General features: G+C 37.9%; 1 protein-coding gene and 1 long non-coding RNA gene across 6 annotated transcripts in view; one reads left to right on the top strand and one right to left on the bottom strand.

Moving 5' to 3' along the window:
• The window catches only part of LOC147755237 (uncharacterized), a 10,334-nt gene extending 8,879 nt beyond the window's left edge, over window positions 1-1,455 (bottom strand). The window contains exon 1 of the long non-coding RNA XR_015328633.1: window positions 1,021-1,455. This is a non-coding gene — a long non-coding RNA (uncharacterized LOC147755237). The remainder of the gene's footprint in view (window positions 1-1,020) is intronic.
• LOC111251734 (QRFP-like peptide receptor) overlaps window positions 1-19,440 on the top strand; it is a 61,141-nt gene that overhangs the window by 26,157 nt on the left and 15,544 nt on the right. For 3 of the 5 annotated variants that reach the window (XM_022808640.2, XM_086990419.1, XM_086990420.1), the window contains 5 exons: window positions 3,836-4,097; window positions 4,497-4,690; window positions 5,807-6,127; window positions 13,738-13,842; window positions 17,854-18,016. In XM_022808640.2, coding sequence (XP_022664375.1) covers window positions 3,836-4,097; window positions 4,497-4,690; window positions 5,807-6,127; window positions 13,738-13,842; window positions 17,854-18,016 — 1,045 coding nt within the window. Of the gene's footprint in view, window positions 1-1,556; window positions 1,868-3,835; window positions 4,098-4,496; window positions 4,691-5,806; window positions 6,128-13,737; window positions 13,843-17,853; window positions 18,017-19,440 lie in introns of those variants that run through there. The other 2 variants (XM_022808644.2, XM_086990421.1) reach the window with 2 other exon arrangements.

The following is a 19,440-nucleotide window of genomic DNA, read 5'->3' as shown; positions in this document are numbered from 1 at the left end:
ATAATTACCAGCACATTACCGAGATGTTAATTATTTCAGATTAGTCGCAATTTTTCAATATAAACTGCTTAGAAGAAATACTTGACCATTTCTGTCTTAAGTTAGAAATACAACAATCTCGTTAGAGACTACAAAAGAGCAGATGAACTGTCACACCGAGACTCCTCAACTAATTAGATTTATTTCACAAAGAACATGTAAAAATTATACATTACTAAGGTAAGCAAAATGCAACCCAAATAATGGATCACTAGACATCGTGAAAATTTTAGAGACTTATATGTTTACTTATGTAGAGTATGATCTTCTCGTACAAACGTGAAAAAAGCATCATGTAACACCGAGCGAAAAGATAAACGAGCTACAAAAGTCTGTTATCTATCGAAAATGTTGTGCTAACGATCACTGACATTTCTAGCACAGACGAACAATCCCCATCGAATATTTTTAAAGCAAGAAATCTATCAAAAACTATTTCCTAATTCCTCCGGCATACATAGCGTGATTTCAAATAAGTCAAAATAACTAATGATTTTTCTCTTTTCTATTCTATTATATCATGTAATTACCAATTCGAAATTGTTCCGGCTTCCTCAGCTTCTCAAGATCTCATTTCTTATACCGTTTCACACAAAAAAAAAAAAAAAAAAAAAAAAGGACAATTTACGCATGGACAACGCTGGGCTTATTTAATGTTCAATTGCTTTCGCCAAATCCTGGGAAAATTCTTGTTTGTCAGTGTCTGAAATAGTTGTAGCGCCTTGAAAGCTACAAAGCAGCCGTATACCTATAATCTGCTTATCGATGGTCTTCTTGGAGCGTCAACGCTAACGCTACGTAATGTATAGGCCTTTTTAAAACACGCAAGCAATAGAAATTAGACAGATCTAAAATATTCTGAATATGTAGACAGATTTTAAGGAAATAATTCGTACATGTCAACAATCGTCTCAAAGTTCCGGAGCTTCCTTGAACAAAGACGGGTAAAAATACTATTTGGTTCTTTCCGTGAACACTTACTAGAACTTGGAACACATATTGAATATGACAGTTCAACGACTAGGAACAGATTTCAGTTCACATGTAGTGTCCAAATTTTCTCAAGGGAAGAGTCTATGTCGGAAAAAGCATTATAAATTTAAATGAGGCCACAAGCGGGTGGTAAATAACACCAACGTCCAGCTCATGCTCTAGATCACGTTAAATCAACACTGCAACGAATAGGAGTTGAAAAGGCAGTCAAACAGTGATATACAGTGGTCTTATCTTGTCATTCTAAATCTACAAACTCTATTGGGCTCTTTGGGAAAATTCACACGATGTTACACTAACGATGACCTAGAACTGTACTAAAAACGAGTGAACATCTTGTAGACACAACAGAATACTAAAACTGAATGGGCTATGCGAAGATCAGATAAGTGTATCTAAACAAAGGGTCACATTCGAATTTTGTGCACGTCTGCAGAAACAACAGGGCAAGCTAATTACTAGCACAGGGTTGCGAAGGAAAACTACATAGCAGACGATCCTATCAACCTCCTCTATTTTGGTACACAAGGGTACTGCATCGAATTTGGAGTGAGGCCGATGAACAAAATATGAACTTATTGTGATATTACATGGAGCGTACCATAGCACAGGATATATAATACTACACCAAGGAAAAAAGGCTACGATGTAAATAGCAGCGGCTAAACTCATATCCATACGGAGACAAGGTGATTCGGTCAACGACTAAGCGTCAGCAAATAATTTAGTAGTTGATTTTCGGAATAATCATTTAAGACTCATATAATCAACGCAGCATCACATATGGGATCACTTGTCTACGACAGAAACGATTCCTCGGAGCTTTGCTAGAACGGTTAGCGCACCAGTTTGCTTAACGTAATTACACAAGATCAGAGTCATAACGTATAATACGATCAGTAACTTCACCTATGTATGTATGTGTATATATATATAATTTCCATTCGTATTTTTGAATTTGACTTGCAAGGATGCGTTCTACATATTGGTATCTTTCTAATGTTTAGGTCCCTGCATTTTCATTACGTATATCATCAACATTTACAATTTTACTCGCTGCCAATATCAAGTATTTTGAAAGTAATAAGAATGCTTATTTTCCTATTATCGCAAATTGCTTTTTCTAGGTATTCCCTGCAGGTTTTGCCTGGCTCATAAGTTTCAGGTGACTAGGTGATCTCCTGTGCCCTGACGCAACAGGGCTTTAAGCCGTCAACGATTTTCCAGCCTTTTACATGTAGTTTGGCATGAAAAATTGCACCCTACGGCATAAATACAGGGCTAATGTAATGTAGAGACATAAATACAGGATGACAAAAAGGTCTACATAGGTAAGGTAGAAAGATAAGTTTCCCTACATTGTCGGATTAGTAGTTTATTGCTATAATTAATGTTACCACAATTTATTGGAAACAAGAATAGGGTCGGCATATCTTATTCTAAATAGCACTTTCTCTTTAACCCATAACTCCAACATAATAAGAAAACCCAAGTGAGCAAATGATATTACGGTAGTATATGTATCAAAGCAGATTGAAGGTATAAAAGATAACTAACGCTGATGAAGCTTCTTGAAACAGTGGTTTTTATATAATATACACTTTAGTAATGTTTAAAGACGAAATATTTTGTTACATTATGCATATCGGCTAAATGAAGCTGCTGTATAAACTAATTATAACATTAACTATAACAGAATAAAAACTATATATGTGTGAGAGACGATGGTGTGGCATATTGTATCAAGGATCTCACTCTTAACCTTGTTGTTTGATAGCCGTGAATGTATTTCCCTAAAAAAAAAACACACACACCTCCCTTAAAGACAATCTATCGAATCGGTTCAAATGAAAAATAGGTTAGCCGGCTTTTGTTTTTCAGAAACTGGGGTCTCTAGGTGTGTTCCCTTTTGAGTCGTATGAACTTTCGATGCGCACTTGAAAGTAATGTTTTTAAGTACTGTCCATAAGTGCCCTCTCTTCTATCTGCAAACGATTAACTTACTATTTTCCGAAAAAAAATTCTCGAAATAAAGGACGTGTGGAAATTTCCTAACGATACTTTATCAAGCACTTCTTAAGTTCTTTCCATGCAATCATTCTGCACGTGCGTTACAAATATTTATGCTCCTTTGTGCAGACGACATAACAAAACACGAAATTAGATTGCGATGGCATTCTACAAGGTTGATCCCGGATAAGTTATGACGCACTAAGTTAGTGTTGATACCTTTATGTGTATCATCAGATACACACTACGAAGTTTTCCGTAGGGCAGTAAAATACTGCTTCAATGTTGCATGTCTAAAGGTTTTATAATTTCTTAATTGACGTTACTTGTTTTTACGTTAATTTCCCAAGATGTTTTTTTCCTAAAATGTATTGTCACGACATACTACTGCTGGTACCAAGCCAAAAATAACTAGGGGGAATGATAACAAAAAATTATAATATCTGTGCAATTATCCTGTAATGCTGAAAACATCAATGGACACTGAACACTGACAGTTACTCTGAAGAAGAAACTTTTATCTTGCTTTATGGGAGATATCCATGTAATAGCTGCTAACTATCGGGATGCCCAAAAGAATCATCATCTTTAAATTTACGATACGTACTTCGACACCTGTTTACTCTGATTCAGACAGTTTGTAGTTTTTGTCCAACGTTCAACGAAGGAACCTTAGAGGTCACAAATTTCAAGTGGCAGTCGTGTATTTATCATTACCACCTGAAGGAGTTCGATGTATTATTTTGCAAGCTAACAATGTTTTCGTTTACGATGCAATATTATTATCTTCCAGATCTCGTGGAAGCACGTGGCCGAGCTAGCGGTCTACGGCCTAGTGATGTTCCTCTCGCTGCTGGGTAACCTTTCCGTTGTAGTCGCCATCCTAACCCAGCGAGCAATGCGCACTACGATTAACTACTACCTGCTCAATATGGCCGTGGCCGATATCTTCATTGTGCTTTTCTGTATGTGGGTTCATTTCATGAATGTTTACATCTTCAAGGCATCATATCGTCTAGGAGCATTTATGTGCCGCATTGAAGCATTCGCCAAAAGTAAGTTCCAGCAAACGTTAACACTAGGCAATAGGTTGGGATAATTCTAATCTGGAGGCAGCACAATCGACTGTTACATATGGCATATAGATTCAGTCATCGCACGTACTTATAGTTGCTAAGTGGCTCGCTTTCTGTAACTAAAATTACCTTTGCATAATGCTCACATAAAGACAAATACTTTAATCGTTATCATGCTTAATGAATTCAGACTAAAAATAGCAACCGACTTAACGAAGTACTGTGCATATATTGACTCGGGCGTGATCTTCGATTACCGAACAATCTTACTTATACAAAGTTCTTGGCGTTTTCCGTTCTGATCGAAATACTAGATATGCACAGAATACTATTGATTTCCTTTTATCTCGGTTTCCGTTGCGTATGTTTCTCATGCAGTGACGTGCTTGACCGCCTGCGTGCTAACTCTGACCGCAATCTCTTGTGATCGATTCGTCGCAATTCTGTTTCCACTGCACGCGGCTGCACGCATAACGAAACAACGGACATCGTGCATAATTCTTGTAATTTGGTGCCTTTCTACGATGGTAGCACTGCCACTCGTTGTCTACTCTAAGCTCTACACGGTACAGGTTGGTGATTTAGGCACACATGAGTATTTTAAGCGATATAAGGTGTTTCTACTTACTATTATCAGTTACGAAGAAACAACAAAGCGGAGCTAACTGCGACAGACACGTACGGTGTGACTAAAATCTATTTGAAATCCGTTTTCATAAACGGTGAATGGATTTCGTATAAATGAATGGGTGAGCCAACCTTGTACACCTAGGTCACATCTACAGCAAAGTCCAAATTTCTTGAAGAAACTATTTATAGGCACTTGGAGGCGTGCTACAATTTCGAAATAAGTTTAGTCCTGGTTACTGCCCAACACCAAACGATGAACAGAAGCACAGCGTAGAGAGTAATCCCAGGTTTGCATGTAAGTTCGATAAGTGCCTACTGGATAGATCTGCATTATTCTACGTTTATATGAATAATTAGAGTAAGTAACTTGAACAAATTCGTGTAGCAGCATGTGGTATGTGCATAGCCGTTCTGTTGAAATCCTTTATTTACGTGCTTGCTAGTTATGGGAAAATACATAGTAAATTCGAACTGAATTACTCTTATACTTAATTTTATCATTATTAGGTATAGATAGATATTTTATTTATCATTTATTTGCTATGTAAAGCCTCTCCGTATTATTATTAATGTAGAAAACCTATGCACACGACTCGGTTTTTGGCTGTAAGTAAAGCCATTTTATATCACACTCATTTACATTCGGCCCATCGAATCGAACTTCTATTCAGATTCTATTAATTAGGTGAAACATGCCATTTCTAAATGAAATGCTTAGGAAAAAACGTAAAGCTTTGGTGACGTTCACACTTGAACGAAAAAATACATTTAGGGGCTGTTAAAAGCTCAAAAATAAAAGGGATTGAATCAACAACAGTGTCCGTTTTGTAGCACCTGGGTCAAATTTTGGTTTTCGTGCAAGCTAAAACAAATATGCCATATTCAAAGAAACCCAGACAGTATGAAAGACTAGGTACGAAGATAGGATTTTGTTGGCCTTCCGTATTAGAAGGCACCTATACTAGAAACGTCGCGTAAATTCGTGGCTTAAAATGGCAGGTCTTATCTCGGGAGTAAATAATAATAAAAATAAGAAAAAACATATGCTTTGTCTACAGTTTGCCGGTCAAGCGGAGGTATCATATTGCGGTTCATCATGGCCAGGGGAAGCACGATGGTCGCCAGAAATTTCAGAGTGTGTTATCGCCTACCCGACGCGTAAACTTTACTACTTTATAGCTATGGTGACGTTGTTCTTTCTGCCCATCGGTGTTATGCTGACCGCCTATTCATTCATCATTTGGAAGCTTTGGATACATCAAGTGCCAGGAGAATTTGGAAACGCGAGAAGTAATGGGGCCTCAGCCAGTGGCCAAAGCAGCTACGGGGGCATGCAGTACAATAAAAACAACTCGGTCCACAATCGCTCCAAGAAAAAGGTACGCTGAACAGGATGGAATTGTGTTTTTTCCTGACATTTTAAGCGTAACAATTCTTTTGACGAATTAATTTTCTCCTCTCGTAAAAAAAATACGATAAAGATACTGGGAATTGTTTACGTTGCGGGTCCTTTTGGACTGGACAGAACTGTTTAGGTTTATTCATGTCATAGTTGACTTGGCAATAGCTTCAGTCAAAAGGAATGGTCTTTATTGTACCGGAAATGTTTGCTACAATCTTGCTGGCCATTTTGATTCATATACCAGGCGCATTCACTGGGGTTGCAAGGGTTATCAGATGTTTTCGATATATATATATATATATATATATAGAGAGACAGAGCTTGCCTTGAGCTAAAACAGATGCAGATCGCGTCTGTGGACCGAACAATCTCCCTATGGTAAAAACTCGGGAAAAAAACATTCGGGCTTGGCTTCTTTGCTTGTATATGTACTACTGAAATGTTCGACAGAATTTTTCAACAATAGTAAACTTGCTAACGTACCCATTAAATTCGTGATGGTGGGTTTCAGAACTCTTTCCGTAGGTTTTCTTTACCTCTCAGTTTTAGATGTATGCAACTGTAATTTAATAGGTATTCATAGATTTTTATTTATCTCTTGCAGTAGTTCTTGATCAAGACTCTTTATTAGCTAAAACCGATGTGGACATGCACACACTATAATAATGTTTGCATTCTTGCAACCGATGAATCCTCTAGAGGCTCTCACGTGGCCTATTGTAGTGAGTCTCGCATAAGCAGCAAAATACAATATGACAAACATCGGGCTTATATTTTCTTATATTTCTAACGTCGACAGCTGTGAGGAGAAGTTATAAAAATATAACTTCTCCTCACAGCTGTCGATGTTAGAAATGTTCTCGCAAAACTTGATTGTTAAACATCATCTCTTTTGCCAGCGTTCCATCCAATAAAGTATAACATTAATGTGTAGCATACATTTTTGTTTTATCAAACACGTGTTCCTAGAACACAACATCCAAGACAGATACGTGTATTTCGCTAGCAGTGACATTCAGATCCAGGTATCCGGGGCTAGCATAACCGTTGCTTACGGCAACTGTTGTTGTAACTTCTATTCTCTGTGGGGGCCCACCTAGCCATTAACCTTAAGTTGCTAGCTGACGGATATATCTTTCAAATGTACGTACGACCTGTTTCACAGTCGGTCTTCATTTGTCCACAGCAAGCAGAAATATAATATATATACATATATATATATGGACCTTGCATGCTCCGCCATCAGTGTGTACGGGGTGTCGGTACTAATCGAAACTGCTTTAACGACTACATGCAAATAACAATAACAACTGATATTTGAATGATCTTTTTTTTGCTGACGTACTCACCGAGAGGTCTTTTACTGGCATGTTCGATTCAATATATATTCAATATGACCGCTATTCACTCCGATCATGGGTTCAGTTGGAAGTCTGTACCTCTCAAGTCAAATTTCGAAATTCTACTTATTCTCTATGTTCATGAATGACCTTTTAATAGAAAACCTGAGAAAAGCGATCGTGGTACGCACAAACTCGTTGAGGTCTTTCAAATGCGTCTTACACAAAATGCTGCGGATTTATATTTTTGTTTCTAATAATAAAAAATGTTTAAAACCCTGGAAGTTCGAAAAAGTCAAAAAGGTAAGGGACGTTCAAAAATTTAAACGCGACCATTTATTTGGAGCGTATCAGGGTATCCATAAAAATCCACTAATCCTTTATGCATCGAAATTCCCGGGCGATCAGAAATGGCTTTTTGCATCGTCTGGATAAATTTTCGAGCCTTTCCATTCTAATCACTATTTTGTATATTTTTCTATGCCATGTAGAAATCTTCCTCTATATTCAGGAGTCGCACGGAAGCAAACAATCAAATCGACTTCAAGAAACAAAAAAGTTTCCCATTTGGTTCGTCGGGAGCGAAGACGATTAAACACAACACATTCTTCGAGGAATGTCTTCGTGTGGGCATCGCTTGCTTTTATGTAGCAAATTGATTGTACACCGAAAAATGACCGCGGTTTGATCGATTTAGCCATAGCCTGCGAGTGTCCTGAAATTTTTCTTAGTTGCGCTCCCCTCATTTCCTGAAGCGACGGACACAGTAAGCAGCATCGATGATTGTTTTTGTGCGCTCCCAGATCTCTCTGTTCCTTCTGACAGATACACAGTTGCCATTGAAGTGTGTGCGATGTGGTGTAGCCGACATTATTAAAGTCGGGCATCAGCACTATACTTTGTTTCGAATACGTTCCAGTTTCGGTCACTGAACGTTTAGCTGAACGCACCGATGTTTGATGTTCATGTTAAATAATACTGAGCATAGCGTAGTTTTACATTAATGTCGACTCGCGAGTGGTAGGTTCCGATATTAACTGGGTGAACCCTTTGACCTATTGTTAAAGACAGTAATTCGGAAGTTCTTTTATCGTAAATTGTTTTTCTGCTTGCTGACCCGTTTAAACTTCCTCATAAATTTTGTTTGAACTAGAAAAAAAGAGCACAAAAGTGAAGTAGGATATCTGGAGAGCTTATGGTATTGTAGAAATAACCACTATAGCTTGTTTCCTGTTTCAGCAATGCTATGTAGGCGTCGTCGCTGCCTCAGCTATAGATTAAAAATTTAAAGTTTAGAGCACTCGACGTTTTGTGCTTGTTGTTTATTAAGTTCGTGACTACGATTTGAAGGGAAGCTGCTTACAAGTTGAATTTTTTCTTCGTGATCATTTTGCCACAAGTCATGCTTCGAAGATTCAGATCGGCATGCAATTCATTCGCTGTTGATTGATGGAGTTTTTCGCGGCTCAGGTAATCGCATTAAATCAAAGTGGATCCAATTGAAAAAAAAATCGTTTCAATGTTGTATACCATAAGCTTGACAAAGCTTACACACATATTTCAATTTTTTTTTCATGTTAGGTTGAAAAATATTGTCTTCTATTCTTCTGTATGTAAAGTACTTGTGCGTATTTCTCAAAGCGGGCCGCGTAGCAGCTGACATCACTGTTGTACTATGTTGCCCTCTACGTAGTATTCTATTTTCAAGGCGAAATGAGCTCGTGTTTTGCCCCTGAACGCCTTTTTTTTGGCTAACCACTTTGAAAAGAAGCCCACTAGCGTGATGATGCCAACAGTGATTACCCCCTCTGCTGTCCTTTGCCCGCTATGTAAAATTGAATGTAATATTTAGTATGTCCTAATCCAGTTATGAGAAGCGCGTTCGGCAACGCGCAATGCGATGAAAAGAATTCAAGATGTCTGATTTCACGGCAGGTTACGATTCAGCGGATTATCATATTGATCACGTTTTATTGCCTTTAGGCTAAAATCAAACCCCTTCAATGCGAGCTGCGCGCCCCCTAGAGACCGTTAAGGAATTCTTTGAGTAGCCCGTTGGGAATCTGAGCTAGTGGCACATAAATCTATTTAAACGCAGGCTACAATTCTCTGCATAGGAATACTATTAACTGAATGGCTAGTATTCACTCACCTATAATTGCATGTATTTAAGTGCGTGAATAAGGGCCACCTCTTCTAAGCCATCCTAACTCGTATGTTGACAATTTCTTTACCTACAGTATCAATATGCCATCATAAATGACGATTCTAATCCTTTTTTATGAGGCCGAACGCTTCTTGCTGCCGGGTCAGTGACGAAATGTACACAAAAACGGAATTTACTTAGGTTCTAATTGGACGTAACTTGTCTCGCTCCTTAGAAAAAGCGAGAACAAAGACAAACGGTGAATTAACCTAGTAGTTTTGTCGTCAGGCACAGTACGTTAAAAAAATTTTTCGTACTCGATCATTTCATCCTGTCTATTTACGTAAGTAACTTACATCGATCACCATGATGATGTATGTCAATTGGCAAACTTGCCGAGACCTGATTTTTACTTCGAATATTTAAAAAAAAAAATACCGAGACCTTTTCGAGAGAGTATAGCAACACCATATTCCACTATCCTTAAAAATGATAGATCGGGATCCCTCATCAGCAGGACGCTTCAGTGCCTGCTAAAGCTGAAGGCTCTTCACAAATTTCAAGGCACATATTCGGCAGCTTGTGCTATATATTTAGATTATTAATGTTTGCATAAATGCCAAGCTTTCATCGTAGGAGTAACTAAGCCGAAAAGCATTAAAGCGTTTGTAGATTCTGATTGCTTTTCTAGAATGAACACTTCTTATGATAAAACTTCATCATATGACAAATAAGTCATGACAAAAACAAACTATCACAACTCAGGTAACGGATTGGAGAAATTACACCGTAGCAGAGCCGTACAGAAGATAAATGAAAATTCCATTACGGTGGATTACATAAATCATGACTGCGATGCAGGGAACTTCGCCTAAACGCTCTTCATAGACAGAATAATACTGTCTCGAGTTTTATGTTCCCTATTAGCATTGAATCAGACAGTTGAATCGCCGAATAATGTAAGTGGAGATTATTCCGTCATTCGTGAAGTTCCTAAAGCTCTTTACGCACAAGTTGATCTAGCTAGCAATTCAGGTCGCTCCCTCCGAAGGGCCTACTCACCGAAAGCGTCATATGAATCACTAATACAGAAAGCATTCACTATCGTTCGACCTTCTTCTGTGAATCCCGAATTTATTCATTTGAAATGTTTAGCGATATTTCGCCCGTTTGTAACTCCGTTAATGTACGCTGAAATGATTGTGTTGTTTACGCTGTACTGATGTAAACACCCGGTGACTGCGTGAAACACTTTGGGACCCAAACTGAACGTACTCCTCCTGGTCGAAGGGAATAAAACTGGGAAATCGACATTACTGTAATGCCGGAAAGGATCAATTGAATGTCCTGTTTCAAGGACTATATGCTATTTGGTCATTGTAAGTATTCACCAAATGGATGATAACAGCACACTAATGAATGCCCACGGAAATATACAATAGGCATCAAATTAGTAATAGAAATGAACGATTAACAAACGTAAAAACTAGCAGTATGTGGCAGAAATGGGTCATATTCATAGTTATTGTATATTAATAGGATCAATCTTATATACATTCTCATTATACGCATCAAGGCACGGGATACGTTCAAAACCTTGCCTTAATGTTATGATAGCTTTCAAGGTTTTTACAACCTTTAATATATTTGAATATCAGTAGAACTAAGTCACTATGGAGTATATGACTTAGCAGTTGAAGTTGCTAGAACTAGCATGGGATAACATTAAGCAGTTTCAAATCATTTGTTGAATTTTAACAAAATGAATTCGACGCTTATGTGCACACATGTTTTTACGCATGTATTACTATCACGAACAAATACGTGGAAAGATTGATTAAATAATAATAGCTGCGTTTAAAAAAACAGCACACTTAAGCACCTTATTTTAGATATAAGGTGCTTCCTGTTAAAGGGGAAGATAGCTGTGCACAGAGGCACATAGTGAACTGCCATTTAGGTATAGTACTGGCAGTACCAACGTTAAAAAACGAATCAAGTTTTCGTACCACCATGCAGTTCAAAGGGGTATTTCTATATAAGCAAAGAGAGAGAGAGCAAAAGCTCGATGAGTTCCGGGAGTTTTTATTGCGAAGCGCAGTGACAAACGTGACTACTATCCTCCTAGAGAAAATGGTCGTTCAGACATCGACCGTTAAAGAAAGGAGAGTTCTCTCCTATTTTTCTGCGAGTACCTCGTACGCTCTATTGCACAGAACAATCCAATCACTGATAGATTTTATAGTGGGACTATTGAACGTGTAACTGTATCCGCAGGCTAGCAAATATCTTGATCGTGCGATGATTCCACTTCCATGTTGATGTTCCACTCATGGTGACTGTTTGTACACAATCATTACGCTGACAACAAAGCCCGGGTGATTAACGAACGCAGTACTACTTTCCTTCTGTCCATGGCGAAGTCTTCGAATATTAGAAATGAGCCAACAAATGCCCATTTCCTGGATATTTCTTTAAATAATCGCTATGTGGTATTACAATTGAGTGAAACCACGATTGCAAGCGTACTTGCGTTTATTAGCTAAAATTAATAGGAGAATTTGTGTGGAGAAGAAGCGTAAAACGTGCACGCTTGTAGATGTACACATATACCTATTGCGATCGATTCTTCACCTGAACGAAAACTAGTAGCTACAATAGAAGACTGTAAACAAACCTGGATGTTCATTCATAAAACGTAGCTACATGAAAATATAATCGAAATTTCTATGTGGAATTTGTGTGTGTGAAAATTCTATGTTGAGGGAAAGGTACACAGTTGGTTTAATGCTTACAACTTGACCTAGAGCTAATAGATAGGAATATAATCGCAGTAGTCATGTACATATTTTGCAGTACACAGATTGAGTTAAAACACTTCAATAGAACAGTGCAACACATGAACCCATTATTCCATAGCGTAAACGATTATTATTTTATTTGTCTTACTTATTTGATGATCCTAAGAAAAGTCTTCATTTCATGTCTATAATACATACAATATAATAAAAACAAGATGTTAAGCTAAGTGTTTTGCCAATTTCCGTCTTTATGCGAAACCAAACATAAATAAACAAAAAATAAAGATGCAAGAACATTTTGATCGTAATAATATAAATCACAGAATGCGATAAATATACATTACGTATAAATATATGTATATTATAGAAGCGACCGTGGTGTTGCACTGATTGTTAAGAAAAAACATTAATAGACAATGGGACAGCGTAATGGCCGCTTTCATACCGTTGTAAAAACGAACGATTATATACCAGGTGGTGCTAATCTGTCGTTGGGCAAAAAACATAGAACCCCAAGCCGAATTATGGTATGCTAGTTTGTCTGTCCCCTTCGTTTTATGGCAGTATTCTTGGCTACTCTTGTTTGGCCAAATGACGGATATATCTTCTTTAGTTGATTTTTATACTCGTCTTTTAACCGAAGCTGTGCTCTTGCCTCCAATAAATTGAATCGGTACTTCAGTTTCTTAACAAACGCACACAGCTGGCCAAGAGGAGCCATAAATTCCCATGACGCGCTTTAGATTGTCGGACTTGTTCCCAGCTTAAGAACACTCCGTAATATGCACCAGGTCTGACCTTGATAAAATGAGAACGAATGAGGGAAAACTTAATTCTCATTCTAATCATAGTATAATAGCAGTCACTAGCGCATTTCGCGTCCTTAATCCTGAAGGTTTCTCCAAGAACCGAACAGTAAAAGCGAGGTGCTATACTTCCTCTCTTTAGCAGCCTTTAAATTCTAGTTTTTATTCTTGACTCTTGTGGCAGATGCTTAGGCACCAAGTCATTTGCCTTTTTGTAACTTTCTGAGAAGCGTACTAAACGTATTCGGATCGAGAATACAAAAATATAACAAGACAGTACACACTTACTACACAGTTACCACTGCCTCAAGGAGAAAAAACACCGTTATTAATCACAAATGTACACCAACCGTTACCATTTATTTACAATGGTAGGAAACAAGCATTAGCAATACGATCTCCTATTTAGTATATGCATAACCAGTATATACATATACTACGTAATATATAGGTATATAACTTCAGGGTCGTCTCATTTCATCTTGCTCATATAGGTGATTCGGATGGCCTGCTATGTTCTGCTTGCATTTATCATCTGCTGGATGCCCCTGCAGGCCACAGTCCTCTACTCGCAGATCAGGGACGATTCACATAAGCAGGTGCGTAATTGAACAGTGTCATAGGTAAATTTTTAAGAATAAGGCTATTGGCTATTTTAATTCAAGGTGTTCCGTTGTATTTCTACACCGTTAATTGAATGAAATAAAAATACCTGTTTTAATAAGCTTCGTGCAGGTAGAAGGTGTGCATGAAGTATGAAGTATGAATATGAATATGGATGAAAAATATGAAGTAGGTAGAAGTGAACATGCTACATATAATGGGACATCAGTATCTTGTTGGCTTGAAGCCTTGAAGGCTTAAAACTCAGATTGACTTTTTTTTTTCAAAGCCGAGAGTATAACATAACCTTAACACGAAACCTTACCACAATGGGGTACTTGTTTGGCCTGCTTATGGTGATCGTCTATATGTTCTAATAGCCGGTTTTCGCAAAATCACACCGAAATAACTTCTACGAATCAATAAGTCGGAGCGGATTCCCTTCCGCCCTTTAGTCTTCTTTTTTTTTGTTAGTGTAACTTTAATAAACCAGTTTATGTTGTTTACGTGTTGCTTATTTTTCCAGTGAGAGCTCGACGTAGTAAACAGTCAGTTTCGTTTCATGATGTTGTGGTCTAGACCGAGCACTCTTTCCAGTGAGAGCTCGACGTAGTAAACAGTCAGTTTCGTTTCATGATGTTGTGGTCTAGACCGAGCACTTAAAAGATCTCCTTGTTCGAGTTCTAGAAAAATAGAATCTCCTTAAAAACCCGATAAAATCAGTGCTTTTTGTATTGGTCCGTTCGGCTTATCAACCTCTCGGTCGTGTGTTTGCTGTCACTAAAATTTGACAGTCACAACAAGAGATTCTCACCTTTACTATTATCAGCTAGATTATGGTCAGCATGTGTGGATATGTTCATGGCGTCTGGGACTATCAGCAATACCCTCTAACCAAAACTCAACTTGTTTTTCTGATATAATAACACAATAGTAATGACACTAAACATGGTATATTTTTGTAATGAATACTTATGTAGGACACAAAGCGCAAAAGACTTGACTGTGGAATTAAGCTCTAAACTTTCCAGTACTGAAATTAGGTATTTTTCTCGAACCGTCCGATTGCGGGGTCGTCAAAGAAGAGTTTCGGCAAACAAACGGATGACTCGAGGCCAAACAGGAGCCATGTTGGCAATGTGTGGATCGCATTTCTAAAGGTCTCTCCACTCAAACGCGTTACCTTTTCAATTAGTCTGTGCTTTATGAGTGTTGCAATTAAACTAGCAGATGCGGAAGTTGAACTTCTAGAACCATTTTTAGGAATTATTATTGGAAATGGCTGGCTTTTAGGGTAGTACTTGGGTCCAATTCGTGGACGAAAACTCCAGACAAGTACGAAAAAAATCTGGTAATTTAGTTTAGTTAGTACAGCACGTAAGAGTTCCTAAACTTCAAAGAGGCGATAAAGTAGCTCATTTCGAAATTTAGTTCTAACTTCACTTCAGCCTACTCCATATAGCCCGATAAGAGAGACGAGTCTGTCAATGGCAACGAGAAGTTACAAGTGAACTCCACTGAAACTTCAAGTTAGTCAATATGTATATCTAGAGTTTTCACCCTCACGATAGCATTTCCCATTATTCTAAAAGGTCGAATCATCCTAGCGAAGCTACGGCGTCTGGGTACAGCATTTGTTATCTGCTGCATGCACACCTGTCATATTCACTAATCAAGTATGAAGGTCAATATTTTCGCCAAATGGTCCACTGCAGAATTTATGCACACATATGCCTATAGTAGGCTATAGTAGCCTTCCTGCTTAACTGTGCATAAAGCTCTAAAACGCGCGTCTGCAGTTTTCTGGTTTGTGGAAACACTTTCAAATTTTTTACGTGTTTGCCTTACAAAAACCAGCAAACAAAATACTCTTTTTTTTGCGCCTCACTAGCTCTTAAGGGAAGAGTTAGTGTGTGTTATTATACCACTGGTGTTACCATGTATACCACGGTAGGTCATCTTCAACAGCTCGACAGAGTTTGTTTGGGTGGCGATCGAGAGATGTGAGGCACATAATTTTATGTATTTTCTATCGGTTGAACGAATCATTTGAAATAGTCGAAAATAATGTAATCATTGAACTAGTGAAACGCTGGAACTTGAACCCGTAGCCTTGAAAACTCGAGCCAAGGCTTTATGATGGCCAAGTGTTTATTGTAAATAACCAAATTTACCCTAATTATGTTGTGCGAAGTGTTGCAATGAACGATTCAAAAAACATTGATATAAGGGTGTATACATTTTAATGGCTGGTTACTTCGGTATGTGTAAAGATAACAAATTATTTATGTCTAAACCTACAATTTACGTTGGCTAACATTTATGTAAAAAAAAAAAAAAGCAAGTTATCTTACACGCAGTACCGATGGAAAGGACCAATAGCTTCAAACGCTTCTACTCCACAGAATAGTTCAACTGATGGCTGATTGTAGCATAGTTCGTCGGATCCTTTACTTCTGTCATTATTGACTGATCAAGGCTAATGATATAGTTAATGGCCGGGTTTCTATTTATCCTATGTACTTCCCAATGTGACTTTTATCATCGGCTGTAATGCCTTGTTGGCAAGACGCTTTGTTGATACTCGTAGTTCCATGACGCTTCTTGTGCATATATAGGGTGTCCATCCGGTGTATATGTTATCCAAGCTATTGCATACGAGCGAACGACCTACCGGGCAATAGTATCTATGTTTACTCAACCGCTTAATAACGAGCCATAAATTATGAATGCATCGTGCTTACCCCACGTGGAACACGCCATAGGCGCTCCATGTAAACATATCGATGATAGGTACTTTGCACGTACCTGCCCGTTGACGCAAGGTCATCATTTGCTATTGAAATGATACTGGTAACGAAATCGTTACTTTTACGGACAATGTTGCCTCTAACGACAACACATTGTTGCTTGTTTTAATCACCGAACATGCTTGTTTGTATTAGTCCTCAATGGGAATAACGTTAAATCGGTACTAAATTGTGTTACATTTTCGCAGTAAAACTGTCTAATTCTTGAAATTTTATCTAATTTTACAAATAAAAATAAAGGAACGTTTAATATTTTTAGCTAAACGGTGAATTTTTATCTAATGAGCTTTGGTATCCAAACGTTGAAAGAAAAAGTATTTTAAGCTTCATTCTAGCCATCTTGTCTTTTGGCGATACGCCACCTTGATATTACTCATATTTGCCTTCGGCCGTTAACGTGATCAATCGTTAGACAACTAAATAATATAAATGATTAGTGATGGAAATGTTGCCATACGGTTCATAGTTAGATAGGCTCATAGAAGGCCCCCATTAGATCCGCTGCAGACACCGGAACAATGGGTCCAAATTAGTTATTTTTATTCCGACAAGTACAACAATCGTTCGAGATTGTTCGGATATCGTACGTGACACACTGTCTGTTGTGGATTGCATAATCCATATTCTAGCAAATCCGCTATTACCATTTTGGAGTTGATCAGTTCCTCTTACATGTACACACTCATCCGGGCGACAACTACGCCTGGGAGTTTCTCTATTGATAATGTCTGATTGTTTCGTTACACTCGGCCGCTTTGCTCATACGGAACCAGCCTCGCGCTATTCCCAACATAAAACCACCTATTTGCGCTTTCCCTTGGGATGCTACATGCTACCTTCCTGAAGGAAGTAACAATCCTGAATTTGTTTGCAATTATCTCAGTAATAATTACAAAGAGGCCTTGATAACGATAACTTGCTCTTCGGACAGTGATGGAATTAACAGATCGATTCTTACAGCCCGTCTCGCATCAACTCATATGTACCGTCATTATATCTGCAACCGATGTGTCTGCTTTATGTGAACGATGTAAATCTGGATAATGACACACAAATATCATACCATATAGAAGCGGTAAATTAACTTGAACACAAGATAACCGTATTTTCTCTGTAAAAGGGGCAAGGGTGGCCTGCTAGTCTAATAAGAAACGTACATTGGTTACTTTGTTGATTCATGCTTCTCCTATCACACAGATGCCTGCATGGTTTTCAACATTTTCATCATTTGCTACCTTCCTAGCGTTTTCTAACTCGCTCGTAAACCCTGTTATATACGGAGGATTCAACCGGCAATTTCGTCAGGCCATCCTTCAACTGCTGCGCTGTCGGCCGACACGTGTTCAGGCAACGAAAATGCGTAAGTTCTTTTTCATTTAAACTATCTACTTGTATCGGTTTATCTAGCTTTTAGAGATGATGCGTGTCTGTTAGATGACATTAGAGCTATTTAATATTACGAAGTTATTAAATTATTATATTATTAAGTTCTTCATTAGGATGTGGAAACTTGCTGTTTGCCTTACAATATATGTCTAGCCATTTCTGGAATAAATTAATTGTCTTTAGCGTTTTCTATACAGTTGGCAAGTACTAAACTTCGTACTATGATTGTTTTAATAACCCTTACCTTCAGCGGCAAATGATCTTTATGAAAAAGTTCAACCGCTACTCAAATAAAATCACAGGCGGCAAAGTTCAGAAGCTGTAGGGTCTATAAAAAAAACACTTAAATCCTATTGAATAAATCAAGTTTGTCTCGCTCGTTATGTTTGATTTATATACATAGCTGCATTATGATTATATAGTCTTTGTCGTCGGCTTGGGCCGCGCATTGACTGGGTTCTTATAGCATCAACAGCGGTTAAAGGAGCTAACTGCCTTCGAAACCAATCCCGAAAACAGGATTATAATTATGGAGTAAAACAATGTTTCGATAATGTTCTTCTCCTCTATGATACCCAGATGGTATTAAGTCAATATGCAAATTATCACAGTATAATGATTTCAGAAAGTACACTGTAGGGAATAGATGTAGGATAGATAAAAAAAAAATAGGCCCTTATTTTCAATATCATGTGGTAGCGTTGTTTCATTTTCAGTAATTACATTAATTAATTTCAATAACAACAGTAATTATTAAAATATACAGCTTTAGCGGCCATGCGTTGATTTCTCTGGAGTATTGCAATATTAAATCGCCAAAAACTAACGACCGCTCTGTGTATCGAATAATGCTTGTGCGTTTTATGTTATTGAACTGTGTGGCAGAAGCCTTATTTCCACACGCTGATAGAAAAGAATAAAAATGAAGAGGAATAAACGTGCTTGTGTAGCTTTTTGCTTTGTTTCACCGTAAGTACTAATCTCTTTTCAAATGTACTTCGTCGACAGCCTTCGACTGGTACAACTTTCTCACGTAGACCCTTCTCGAGAATTTAGCTCGCATTTAGTGAATTATTAATTCAATTAATAAAATTTAATACACAGAGTACTGTTTTGAACTTCGTTGTCAGGGAAAAATTATTTTTCACAAAAAATTCCTTACAATTTAGTCGACCACGGCCTATACAACGTTTCCGTAAACACTTATAAAGAAAATACAGGGCAAAAAAGGCCTAGAAAGGGTGAAATCAGAAACGGGTTGCACAGTTGTCAAGTCGAATACCTACTTAAGTTCAATTGTAATTTGGTGTGGCTAGATCCTGAGGTATCGTTTAAGAGTTGGTAAAATCATATGAGTGAAAAGTTAAACAACTTTTATTAGCCTGTTTGATACATGCA

Source organism: Varroa destructor, unplaced genomic scaffold (genome assembly GCF_002443255.2).
Source record: "Varroa destructor unplaced genomic scaffold, Vdes_3.0 BEIS01000005.1, whole genome shotgun sequence".
Taxonomy (NCBI): Eukaryota; Metazoa; Arthropoda; class Arachnida; order Mesostigmata; family Varroidae; genus Varroa; species Varroa destructor.
The sequence above is the reverse complement of the archived record's forward strand: the minus strand, read 5'-3'. Positions and strand labels throughout refer to the sequence as shown.